The following is a 12,219-nucleotide window of genomic DNA, read 5'->3' on the forward strand; positions in this document are numbered from 1 at the left end:
GTATATGAAACCATATGGTACTCTGGTGAGCTTATAACTTCCTACGAATCTAAAGTGTACCAATAAATACTTCCTGTAAAAACAAACTGTATTAATAGTCCTGTTTGTGTGTGTGTGTGTGTCAGCTAACTGGTGAGGGGGGGAGTGGGCGGAGACAATTTTACCCTTTTATTTTAATCGCAGAATAACGGTGATTTATTTTATTATTATTCTTTCTGTATGTATTTATTGTATTTATGTATTTGTTTGTTTGTTTTAATCGAACAATTAATTTTTTTATTGGGGAAAACTACGACCCCTACTTATTTGTCTCAATGTGAAGTAGGTAACTACAGGTCATTCTTTTTTTCTTTTTTTTTTCTTTTTACTGCGGAAAATTGCTCATCTGTCACAACTGCGATTGAAGTAGGTAACTAGTACAGAACAGAAGCTCCCTGAGTCAGTCATCATGGTTAAGCTCCTGGGTACAGATTTGCCTATTGTGATTATTGGATGTGGTATATCGGGTATAGGAGCTGCCCAAAAACTCACCAAGTACGGTTTTAAAAACATTAAAATAATCGAAGCTACCGGAAGAAGTGGTGGAAGGATTAAAACAACTACATTCGGTGAGTGTGTGGGAGGGTGAGGGCTCGTCTGAAACCCCGAGGACTAGAAAGTGCTAACCAAATTCAATAGTTATATTTACAGCTAATTGATTATTTTAATTTAAAATGGCTACGCTTGAAACTTGCTCAAATAAAATGAGTTAGGGCTGTATTTGTATGTGATATTGTGTGAGATACCGCCCAGAGCAGTGGCGGAGGAAAAGGAAGATGGGCCCCGGTGCACGACCTTTGTGGGCCACCCTTCCCAAACGTTAGTTTAACCCTTATTTATAAACATTAAACATACCAAATCAGGTGTTCAATGTTTAACAATTTAATTGTCTGAATGTTAGCATGTATGAAACGGGTAATAAAGACGTTTTCTACTCGCCTACTTTAATTTTATTATGCGTACATAATTACATACCACACTAGACTATTTTCTAATTGTAAACGAACATGTTTAATCACTAAGCCTACCAGTATTACACAATTGTACGATCACAGAAATTATTACAGAATTCACAGTTCTGCAGAGACATTTGCAGAAATGGTCTCACATAGGAAACCGTTTTTTAATATATTTGTTATTATAATTATTATTTTTAAATCAGGTAGAGGCATGTTGATTTGCTGTAGTTTATTTTGATGCCTGCAGCAGCGTTCAGCAGTTCCGTCAACGGATGAATCGTGCACACGAATTATAACTGAAAATGAAGACGTTTTAACATTTAATCCTCAATTGCTGATATCAAGAATTGCATTTTTGATATCAGTATTGTAATCACGTTTTTTATATCAAAAATACAATTCTTGATATTAAAAACGCCATTCTTAATATAAAAAATGCATGCTAATTAGGTGATGAATTACACCAAGTCTGTGTGTCTGTTTTGTGTTTGGCAAAATATCTGAGAATTCTTGTGACATGGACAATGTTTTACAAGCAAGTCAAAGAAAATGAACTTCCAGGCAGGGTTGGAAATCGCAAGGCTAATATAGTTTCCAATAATTAAGACAGAAGTATTTATGTGCAGCTAAAGCATTCTGAATGCAGAAAGCAGAAAGTTATATATATATATATATATATATATATATATATATATATATATAGATGTGTGTGTGTGTGTGTGTGTGTGTGTGTGTGTGTGTGTGTGTATGTATGTTATACAATGTGTTATGCCCATACAATAAATTGTTAAATCCGTTTTTTACAAATTTATATTGCTTCACACATAATAAATAAATAAATAAATAAAGAGTCTGTTAAAATTAAATGGGAGAACGATATGCAGGTTGAAATCTCGCAGGAAGCTTGGAGCCATATCAATTCTAATATTGAAATTTGCTAAGCTTCGCTCCATTCAATTGAAAATTGTAAACCGCTGCCATTATATACCATATGAAATATACAGATCAAATCTCAAACAGAACTCAAATTGTTGGAAATGTTACAGTGAACATGGAAAATTAATACATATGCTTTGGGAATGCAGAAAATTACGAGGATTCTGGTGAGAGGTAATACACTGTATGTCAAATATCTTTGGATTATTTTTAAGAAATTATCGTCTCTATTTATAAATAAATCTGTGAGAATTTGTGTGTCGCGGGATTGCGGTGCACGTTTGGCGCAAAGGATGTGGAGGAGGAAGGGGGGGCGGGGGAAGCGAGGGTATATAAGGGGGTGCATGGACGAGAAAGATGGTGAGGATTCAAGAAAATAAGAGCACATTGCCAAGTCCACTTAGAATAATCACTCAGTCGCGGTTGGAATTTGCATAAACACCTGTACGGGCTTGTTTTGAAGGGTTGTGCCGTTTTATTTCTCGTGAGACTTGGCAACACTGAATAAGAATGAGAGAAGGGTGTGTGAAGAGATGGACATGGGGCCTGTATAGGGAAAAGGAAACAGCAATTGTAATAATATATTTTCATTTTCGACTCCCGGTTCCCCTACTTTATGATTTTATTTCATTGTACATAAATAAACAGCTTCAGCCTTAATCTGCTCTCTGTTGGAGTCTCGTTTCTGTCCCAAAAAGAACACAAAACACTACAATAATGTAAAAACTCAACATATTTGAAGTCGGATATCTAATCCAAATCATATATTTGTAATATAAACCCTAAATAGAAAATGCATTTAGTGTCCCAGACAACAAAATAGTTCTGGCCCTGAGTCGGCCCAAAGGCGACTGTGAGCCCGCCCAGATCCGTAAACTAAGTTACAAATGTAATATTTTAATGAAATCGAATATTCCATGAAATAAAAAATGTGTTTTGTAATCTGTTGTTGCTTCGAAAAGTTACTGAGAATATGCGTCTGTGAACAAATACAGGATGATGATGCAGAGATCAACAGTAACCTGCTTTGTTAATGTATTTTATACATATTATTTTGTTTTAAATCAGTCCCAACTGTAGCCGTCTGCCTTGAGCGAAACTAATAATATTTAACGTTGCTACTGTCACGTGTTTTTTGAAGCAATGCACTATCCGCAACCTTGTTCGTTTTTGATAGCTGTCTCAGTCTAAATGCCGCTGAATCGTAGCTCGACGTATGTGATCCAATGAAACATTACAGGTTGTACACAATAGTTTGCCAACAGTAGATTGGTAAATTATTGTACACGATCCGCTGCAGTTGTTATTGTAGATTTTTAAATTCATTTTGTACACTCGCAAAATGTTCACTAGCTTAACAATATCAGTTGAGATCTCCTAGGATACTGAACCCGCCCTAGATGCCCATATCTTCCAATCAGTGAGGAGAGCCCAGAGTGGTTATTGGCTGCTATTAAGCGTCAATCAATAAGTCCTGTCCAGTTTTCCGTTTGAAATTGAAACGCGTATAATCACATCAGGAACCTGGACCAATACACACAACTTAATTGGATTTATGTGCATGATAATAGTATACAGAATAGACAGTTTTCACGGTGAAGAATGGATTTCACGATCCATGTCACGTTTTTCACGGCAGTGAAATAGGTAGGACTTTAGTAATGTACTGTATAAGAGAATCCACGTGGCGAAACGCTTTTCTGAGCACTCCAGTATGTGACGTGGTATGTAGATTGATTAGGCATATACATGAAATATATATTTTACATATCTTGGTTGCGATGTGGGCTGTAAGTCAATTAATAATAAATTCACATGCATGTATGAAAGATATATTATACATATTCAAATACAGCGACGCAAAATAAAATTCTCAACCGGAGTTGCAGGAAAGGGTAGGATAAATTACGATATAGTTGTATTCACTGAAGATAATGCAAATCTAAGTGGCTATGCAAAGTCATGTAGAATTTTGATTAAAATATGACTGGGGTTGTTTTTTGTTTTTTGCCTTAATTTACATAGCATGACAGCATTAGGAGAGATCAAAGAAAACAATAACTCATTAATTGTTGTCATTGTTTTTATTATTATATACCTGTACACGGACACATTTCTGTTACACTTTTTTTCTTTTCTTTTACAGTAGGCTGCATACGGCCTATGCGCATTTTAGGTCTGCATAGGTATATAAACCCATTAATTTTCAATATTGTGTTTGTAGAGTTAAGGTTGTATATTATTGTATGTACATACACCACTCATTTATGTTTGCTTCTTAAATTTTTTTACCCGAATAAACCAGTCACATTTATATAATTTATATAACCAACATGCACTCACATACGTAGTGGTTCAAAAGTAGCAATGTGATGAAAAAAGAGAAACACTGGTATAGTAGCGTTCTAACAGTCCCTTGCTTGTTTTGAGTTTTATTGCAAATTTATTTATTTTGCTTAAATGCATTGTAGTTTTTTTTTTTTTTGTTTTTGTTTGTTTTTTTTTTTTGTTTGTTTTTTTTTGTTAATATTTATTTGATTTCGCTAATACACAGACATAAACACATTTTAGATAATGTCAGTAAAAAAAAAACGAGAGTAAACAGAAATAACGTTCTCCACCTAGGGGCCCATAAAAAAAAAAAAAAAAAAAAAAAAATATCGAGTAGCTCTATCGACGTATGGCTCAGGCACAAGAACGAAACATATACAAACATCTTTTCTTCCAAGTAGGTACATCATTACTGTGAGGTTCACGTTGCACTCACGATATAGATCTAGACGCATGTTCGGGACATTTTACATACCTTAGTAAAAAATAATATTTTGCAAATGAAAAATCCTGTTGATAACGTTTGTCTCGCTCTCTCTCTCTCTCTCCTTCAAAAGTTGCGCCCAGCAAGCCAATCAGAGTTCTCCTCACCACTCTCTCCACAATCCTTCCCGCTCTCTCCTCAGCCCTTCCTGCTTCACCCTGCCATGCCAGAAAAAGCATATTGTGCTATATAAACCTACCTGTAAGAACAGGGTGCGATATGAATGGAGTGATTTCCTCTTTTCTGCTTTTATTTCCCCCTGGGACTGCACTTTCAGTTGTCCTCCCCGGAATTTACAATGATTTCTTCTGGAAATTTTAAACATACTTAAAATTATAAATGTGTGCTGCATCATTTTTACGCAAACTGACATAAAAAAAATCTTGGTCTAACACTTAAGTGGCACATTGTATTAACATGAGTTTCAATTTTTTTTTAAAAAAAGGAATGGAGTTTGGTTTCACTGGAGCTGGATCATGAAGTTCGGCTGTATAAAGTGGATCAGGCTCGGATTCCACTCACCCGTCATTGTCATCCAACAGTAGTGCTCTACACACAGTAGCAAGGCAAATTAACCAATGGAAATCAAATAGTCAACGTCATTCAGTTGCTGCATTTCAAACCGTTATTTTGTATTATCATCGGAAGTGCATACTATACTAAAGAAAAAATAAATGAAACTGGACACTAAAAATCCATAGTAGCTTTTTTTAAAACAACCCCAGAGCCAAAGACTGGAACTTTTACCTGTCGAGTTACCCACCAAGTCACCGCTGAGCAGAGTGGAAATAAGGTGAAGATTAACAACAATCAACTTGCCGCTCTTGGGATTCAAAAGCAAAAGCCCAGACACTTTATTAGTGTTGTTGAACACATTAGCTTCTCTGAGTGGATGGCTTAGTGGAGGTCCCTGCTATCATTGGTGGTTTCAAGTGCCCATTAAAATAAAACATTTTGATCATATGTATGAACTGGAGTGGTTCCACCTATCAGTCTCTATTTTTTAATAAAAACTTGAAGCAGCCAATGATAGCGCTAGCAGGGAGGGACAGTAGTTAAATTGAAATCTTCCCAGAGATCGTTGGCATAGACGACGAAGAATCAAGAGTTTAGGCAGGTATGGCTCACCTTGCAAGCGTGAGCACCCTCGCTGTCTTTGTGAAAAATGCTTTCATGTTAAATTTACAGATGGTACGCCTTTGCGTCTTAAACAAATGGAAATCCTCATTTTTTTTAATTGGTTTAAATGCGTACCAGTTATGCGAACCCCTGTTTATAGGACATAATTAATCCAGCAGGTGACGGTAACATAGCACAGCCTAACCTCAGGAATCTGGCTCTTAGAAAGTATTCAACTAGAAAAAGACTAACATGACTATCTACGTGTGACAGAGCACTTCACCTTAACAAGGCTTTTATTTTTAAAACCAGGTCAAACCGATTACAGAGTAATTTCTGCCTGTGTTGTCTACACCAAATTAAGCACATTATATTAATAGAGCTGTAGGTTGTCACGTGGGATGGATGCTGCGCAACCTATTAATCTGGAATCTCCTTTTATTACGATTGGGTGTGATGTTTTTTTTTTTTTTTTTTTTTTTGGTTACTATTATTTATTTATTCATTAGGAAATGTGATAGTGGAGATCGGAGCCAATTGGATCCATGGTCCATCAAAAGCAAACCCTGTGTTTCAGCTGGCCTGTGAGCATGGGCTGCTGGACGCCCAAGCCATGTCAGAGGAAAACCAGGCGCTTCATGTAGGGGGTCACCCCTCTTTCCAATCTTCTTTTTACTCGAGTTCTGGGAAGAAACTCACACCAGAATTAACAAAGCCTGTGAGTCAACTTTTCTTAACTCTTTTGGAAAAAAGTCAAGTGTTTTTCCAAACTGAAAAGGAGCCTTACCCCAGTGTTGGGGAGTTTCTAAGGAAGGAAATTGTGAAGCATGCTGTGGAATGGAAAGACGATGCGGAAACCAAAAAACTGAAACTGGCCTTGCTGACCATGATGCTGAAATTGGAGTGCTGTGTCAATGGAACTCATAGTATGGATCTAGTAGGACTTGGAGCTTTTGGGGGTTACAAAACACTGCCTGGCTTGGATTGCACTTTTCCTGGGTAAGTACCGTATTAGAATCTCTTGTTTTAGTGGGACCAATTGGTTTAATTCCCAAAGCTTCCAAACAAATTTTTTATTTGTTTAATTAATAATTTAAGCAGAGGGCTAAAACAATCGTTCCATAACTTCAAACACTTAATAAAAGAAGGTGAAACTTATAAGAAAATCATGTAGACAAATGTTTTGGTTTGTGCCTTTATCCCTTTGACACTAAATTACCTATCTTTTATGCATATCCTTTTCTTCCAGGGGCTATGAAGGTCTTATAGATGCCATGATGAAAGGACTACCAGAAGGCATTGTGTCATACAACAACCCAGTTAAATGTGTCCACTGGAACGGGTCATTCAGAGGTGCAAACTCTCCGGAACAGACATTCCCTGTGATGGTGGAATGTGAAAATGGAGAAACTGTCCCTGCAAACCATGTCATTGTCACTGTCCCATTAGGTAAGAGATTTAGGACAATTACATTAAATATGACTTCAGTAGTTCAGGACAAATCCCACGACGCAATGACTTAGATAAACAAACCTTATTGCTGAGGTATGCGAAGCAATGACTTTATTGATGATGTATGCACAGCAATGAACAAACAATTTGGCATAACACTTACTTAGATCAGATATCCCCTACCTGGCCATTGGACGAAACAGATTTTATACTTAGGATTTTAAGGCAGGAGATGCGGGTGAGTGGTGTGTTACGAAAGAATGAATGCGAAAGGATGGGCGAGTAAACAGGTTATTTATACTAGCGGTAATTATTACATTTGGATTCAATAGATGATATGATTCAATTAGATGAAGTGATAATTGTGTGGAGGTTTGTCCGTCACCCCGAACTAAAGTTGTAAACTAAATTTCAGTAGTTCAGGACAAACCACACGATGCATTAATTTAGCTAAACAAACCTTATTGATAAGTATGCAAAGCAAAGACTTTATTGCACAGCAATGAACGTGAACAAACAATGTAGCATAACACCTAGCTCAGGTTGTGGCATAACACCTAGCTCAGACTGGGATCTGCTACCTGGCCAATGGACGAGGCAGAGACCCCCAAAAGAAAAGAGTGCGGGCTCAAAGCTGTGAAAGGTGAATTTAAAGTGCACACTTGGATTTTCAAGGAAACATTTAGCACACAGGAGAGGAAAACAAAACCCTTAATTATTCAGGGGAAATAAACCTCTGGGAATTCATGGCTAAGTGAATTGCCTTTCCTCCAGGCAGACAATCTGGGAACTAAAGAGAGGGTTGTGAACAGAGAGTTAAGTGCGTTGAGGAACAGCAGTGCTGAGAAAAAACCTGGAGGAAGCCGGCCGTGAGAGGAGAACGATTGAAGGACTGGAAGGATTGAAGGATTGAGGAAGGCTGTTGAACAGAGGATGGAAAAGCAGGAGGAGGGCTACAAGTGCTTGTTGGACATCCACATTGGATGGGGGGGGGAAAGGGAGAGGATGTGGGGGCCAGTAAGACACCCACAGAGGACAGACGAGAAGGAGGGAGCGTGGTGGGGGCCTATTGAATGCATACAGTAGACAGAAAAGATGGAGGTAACAAAGTGTGGGCCTGTTGGACGCCCATGGAAGAGACAAGAGGAATGGAGCATTACAGAAGCCATCTGAACACCTGCTGATAAACTGAATTTTTGAGCGCCTGATGAACCTGATAGGGAGGGTAGGATGTCTGCGCCCATGGTGGCTGAGAGCAGTGAAAGCTGTATGGCAGGAAGGTCCTGGGAGGCCGCGATCAGAACTGATAGTGGGAGCGACTGAGACTTGATTGTAGAGGTAAGGTAAATGTTGAATATCTGCTGTTTGCGTGCTGAGGCGCTGAAAGGGATGTTGTTATTGCAAAGCTGTTGCTGGAGTTTTGGAACTGTCCAGTTCTTGATGTCTGGAGCTGAAGAGTGAGTAGCAAGACGAGTGTTGCAGCAAATTGGAGAGAGCTCCAGTTTACCTCCATGGCGAATGCGAAAGGAAGGGCTAGTAAACAGGTTATTTATAGTGGCGGTAATTATTCATTTTGGATTCGTTAGATGATATGATTCAATTCGATGACGTGATAATTGTGTGGGGGTTTGTCCATCCTCCCGAACTAAAGTTGTAAACTAAATGTCTTGCAATGCAACCAAGACAGCAGTTGAATCCTTTCTATTAGTTAAATTAACATCTAAACTGACTGACAGTCTTAATAATATGCTGCCCTGTTTTAATAAAAAAATAAATAAAACCTGTTCCATCATTTTAGGTTATCTCAAAGAGCACTATGAGACATTTATAAATCCTCCTCTACCTCTCAGTAAAGTGCACTCTATTCAAAGGATGGGCTTTGGGACAAATAATAAAATATTTCTGGAGTTTGAGGAGCCCTTCTGGGAGCCCAGCTGTGAGGTGATTAATCTGATTTGGGAGGATGAGACTTCCCTAGCTGATGTGAATCCTGATGTTAAGCAGTTCTGGATGAAGAAACTCTTTGGTTTCACAGTCCTGCACCCACCTGAAAGGCAAGTATGTGGAAAGGCACAGGAAAACACTCTGGCACAGACTGTTTTAACCAGAAACATGCACATTACTTTTGTTTGGTTGGAGAAAACTCTTTTTCTTGTCATTTGTGAGAAATCTTAGTATTAACACAGCATTATAATATTTATTTATTAATTTTTTGTCCTCACTTAGATATGGTCATGTTCTCTGTGGCTGGATTGCAGGCCATGAATCAGAGTACATGGAGACCCTTTCTGATACAGAAGTTAAAAACTCCTTGACTCAGATCATTCGCAAATGTACAGGTAACTTACTGGTTCATTTCTTTTTGCATTGGTCCTTGAATTATTATTTTAAAGTTTGACCAATACATTGGCTTTATTGAGATGAATAGCTTTCCACCTTAAATCTGTTTTCTTACAGTACATCTGCTAATCAAGCAGTAGAATGATTTTAGGCATAACCTCATCCATTGATTTGCTAGCTGGTTAATGCATTGTTCATTATCTGTGCTTCCTTGGTATTTCATGATTCAGTACTTTGGAAATTAAGTTTATTCATGGTTAGGGCAATGATAAGGGAATACTGTAGTGAATAGGTTATAGAGTACCAAGAAGTATGTAAAGTATTAAATACTTCCATTAAGATGTCCACTAACAGAGCATTCTTTATGTATCCACTGTTTAGGAAATCCATCAGTTACTGTAAAGAGGATTCTTCAGTCGAAATGGCACAGCGACCCATACACTAAAGGTTCTTACAGCTATGTGGCAGTCGGGTGCTCAGGAAGTGACATAGAAAACATTGCACGGCCGCTCCCATTGCACGAAACAGATACAAAGGTACTTGGTTTCTGTTTTTCCTTGAACGGCAAGAGCACATTTCTGTTTGGAATACCAAGTTTGAATATCTAGATGAGTAACCAGTACATATTTCAGAATTACATTTTTACTTATAATGGCAGAACCACTTAGGTATGAAATTCTTTATATCAGAGAGTTTTTGAGTATCAGAATCTGGGAATCTGTCCGTCCATATGTACATATCACACTCTTGTATCTGCTCAGATTTTAACTGAGTTTTGCATATTGAATATCCCTTGTAGACTGTAACAACTTGCATTTCTAGTGGATTTTTATGGTACCAATACAACAGTATCCTCAGTCTACTGTCTTCATCCAATTAATAAAAAATGTGTTAACAGTAGGTTGCACCCATTTATATCTTTTCCTGAGAAAAATGTCTTCTAAATTCAAGTTGGACCTCTTGACCTGTGAAAAGTGATTGATTCATACATATGTAACACTGAAACCTTTTACAATAAACCTCATTGTCTCCCTTTAGCCTTTACAGGTTCTGTTTGCTGGAGAAGCCACACATCGATCATTTTATTCAACTACCCATGGTGCCTTGCTGTCTGGCTGGAGAGAAGCGGACAGACTGATCTCTCATTACACTCAATCTCCTCTAATATCTCAAAGCTTCACTTCAAAGCTGTGAACACCTATACTTTCCATATCCAATGAATTACTGGCAGAGAGAGAATGAAGAATGAGACATGCAGGATGCTTTCCAGTGCCTTAAGCCTGAAAATAATAATAATAATGATAATAATAATTAGTATTGTTATTTTAATTTTTGTATTCTGCCACAAATCTTAAGGGCATTGTCAAATAAATAAATCACAAGCAACTCAAAAGTATGCTTTATAATCCAAATTGGTTTGAAGAATTTGATTTAAAGATATCATTTTATTAAACATATACCAGTAAATGTGATTTTTATTAAATACAATAAACACACACAAAAAAACTGAAACATCTCTATTAGCATCACACGTTTAAATATGCTTTCATACATTGTTCTTGTAACAGGCTGCACTGCTTTTTTTATCCTTGGTAATTCACAAATGCTATACAATAATAAAGAAAAACACCATCTATAATCTTGTTCAAAAGATTGTGGTCTGTCCAAAATCTTATTTATACCAAAGACAGGGTGATATTCTTTAGTAATTTCCAGGATGGTTTCCATTACAGATTTTAGAGTGCCCTCCTTCAGCCAATTAAAGACTTACAGATTTGGCTGTGACATTACAAGTATGTAACACCTGCTCCAATCGAACCTCTTAGCAGGTGATGCCAGTAGGTAATGTTGTTTGAAGGATCTTGACAAGATGGGAGGGAAGTGCACACTTTTCAAGCAACATGCTTATGTATATGTATGCACACCTTATTTGTGTGCTTTGTGATTGTGAAGAGGTGTAGAGGTGATGCAGTGCAGAAGAAATCACACACAATTGAAATCCGGTAGGAAACGGGGGTTTTAATTATAATCCGGGTCTGGTGACCAAAAAGAAAAACGCTCCAGCAATACACAACAATGTAATGCGCGGAGCCAAACAAACGGGTTTACAGTCCCAAACAATAAACGTTATCCGCCCCACAATACTAAAGCACGATCACAAGTCCCGGTTGCGTGTAGTAGTTCTCGTGGTGGGTGATAACAGGTTCTCTGGCGACAGTTCATGCAGTGCAGTTCCGGCTTGTGCTGGCCCAAAAGCGACAGCTCCAGAACGTGTTTAGCCGTCTAGTGATACAGTAAACAAGACAATTACTAACGAAACAAACAAACACTCATGATTATTCCTCGGCAGTTTCTACTGCAGCTCTCAGTCTTTCCAGGGTTATGTGTATAACCCAGGCGAAGCAAAAGATTAGCGTTTCTCTGGCCCCTTTTATGCTACCCCGCATGATCCCTTGGTAAACTATTACAGCTGTGTCGTTTAGCTTCCGGGTCAATATATTCCTGCAACAGAGTCGCTTCCATCCAGGCTGATCGACTTCCCGACCTCGCAAACGAACT

General features: G+C 37.9%; 1 protein-coding gene across 1 annotated transcript; it reads left to right on the forward strand.

Moving 5' to 3' along the window:
- Positions 1-348: 348 nt before the first annotated feature.
- LOC121325794 (peroxisomal N(1)-acetyl-spermine/spermidine oxidase-like) lies at positions 349-11,299 on the forward strand. Its single transcript, XM_041268839.1, has 7 exons — positions 349-608; positions 6,378-6,867; positions 7,118-7,317; positions 9,119-9,374; positions 9,547-9,659; positions 10,042-10,196; positions 10,699-11,299. Exons 1-7 carry the CDS (start codon positions 449-451, stop codon positions 10,852-10,854), a joined length of 1,530 nt encoding a protein of 509 aa, XP_041124773.1. The 5' UTR covers positions 349-448; the 3' UTR covers positions 10,855-11,299.
- Positions 11,300-12,219: the final 920 nt, after the last annotated feature.

This window comes from Polyodon spathula, chromosome 13, assembly GCF_017654505.1.
Source record: "Polyodon spathula isolate WHYD16114869_AA chromosome 13, ASM1765450v1, whole genome shotgun sequence".
Classification (NCBI taxonomy): domain Eukaryota; kingdom Metazoa; phylum Chordata; class Actinopteri; order Acipenseriformes; family Polyodontidae; genus Polyodon; species Polyodon spathula.

Coding starts and splice junctions, on each gene's coding strand:
- LOC121325794 (XM_041268839.1), top strand. CDS start 449: ATGGTTAAGCTCCTGGGTACAGATTTGCCTATTGTGATTATTGGATGT. Junction 609..6,377: donor GATTAAAACAACTACATTCG/GTGAGTGTGTGG, acceptor TTTATTCATTAG/GAAATGTGATAGTGGAGATC. Junction 10,197..10,698: donor TGCACGAAACAGATACAAAG/GTACTTGGTTTC, acceptor GTCTCCCTTTAG/CCTTTACAGGTTCTGTTTGC.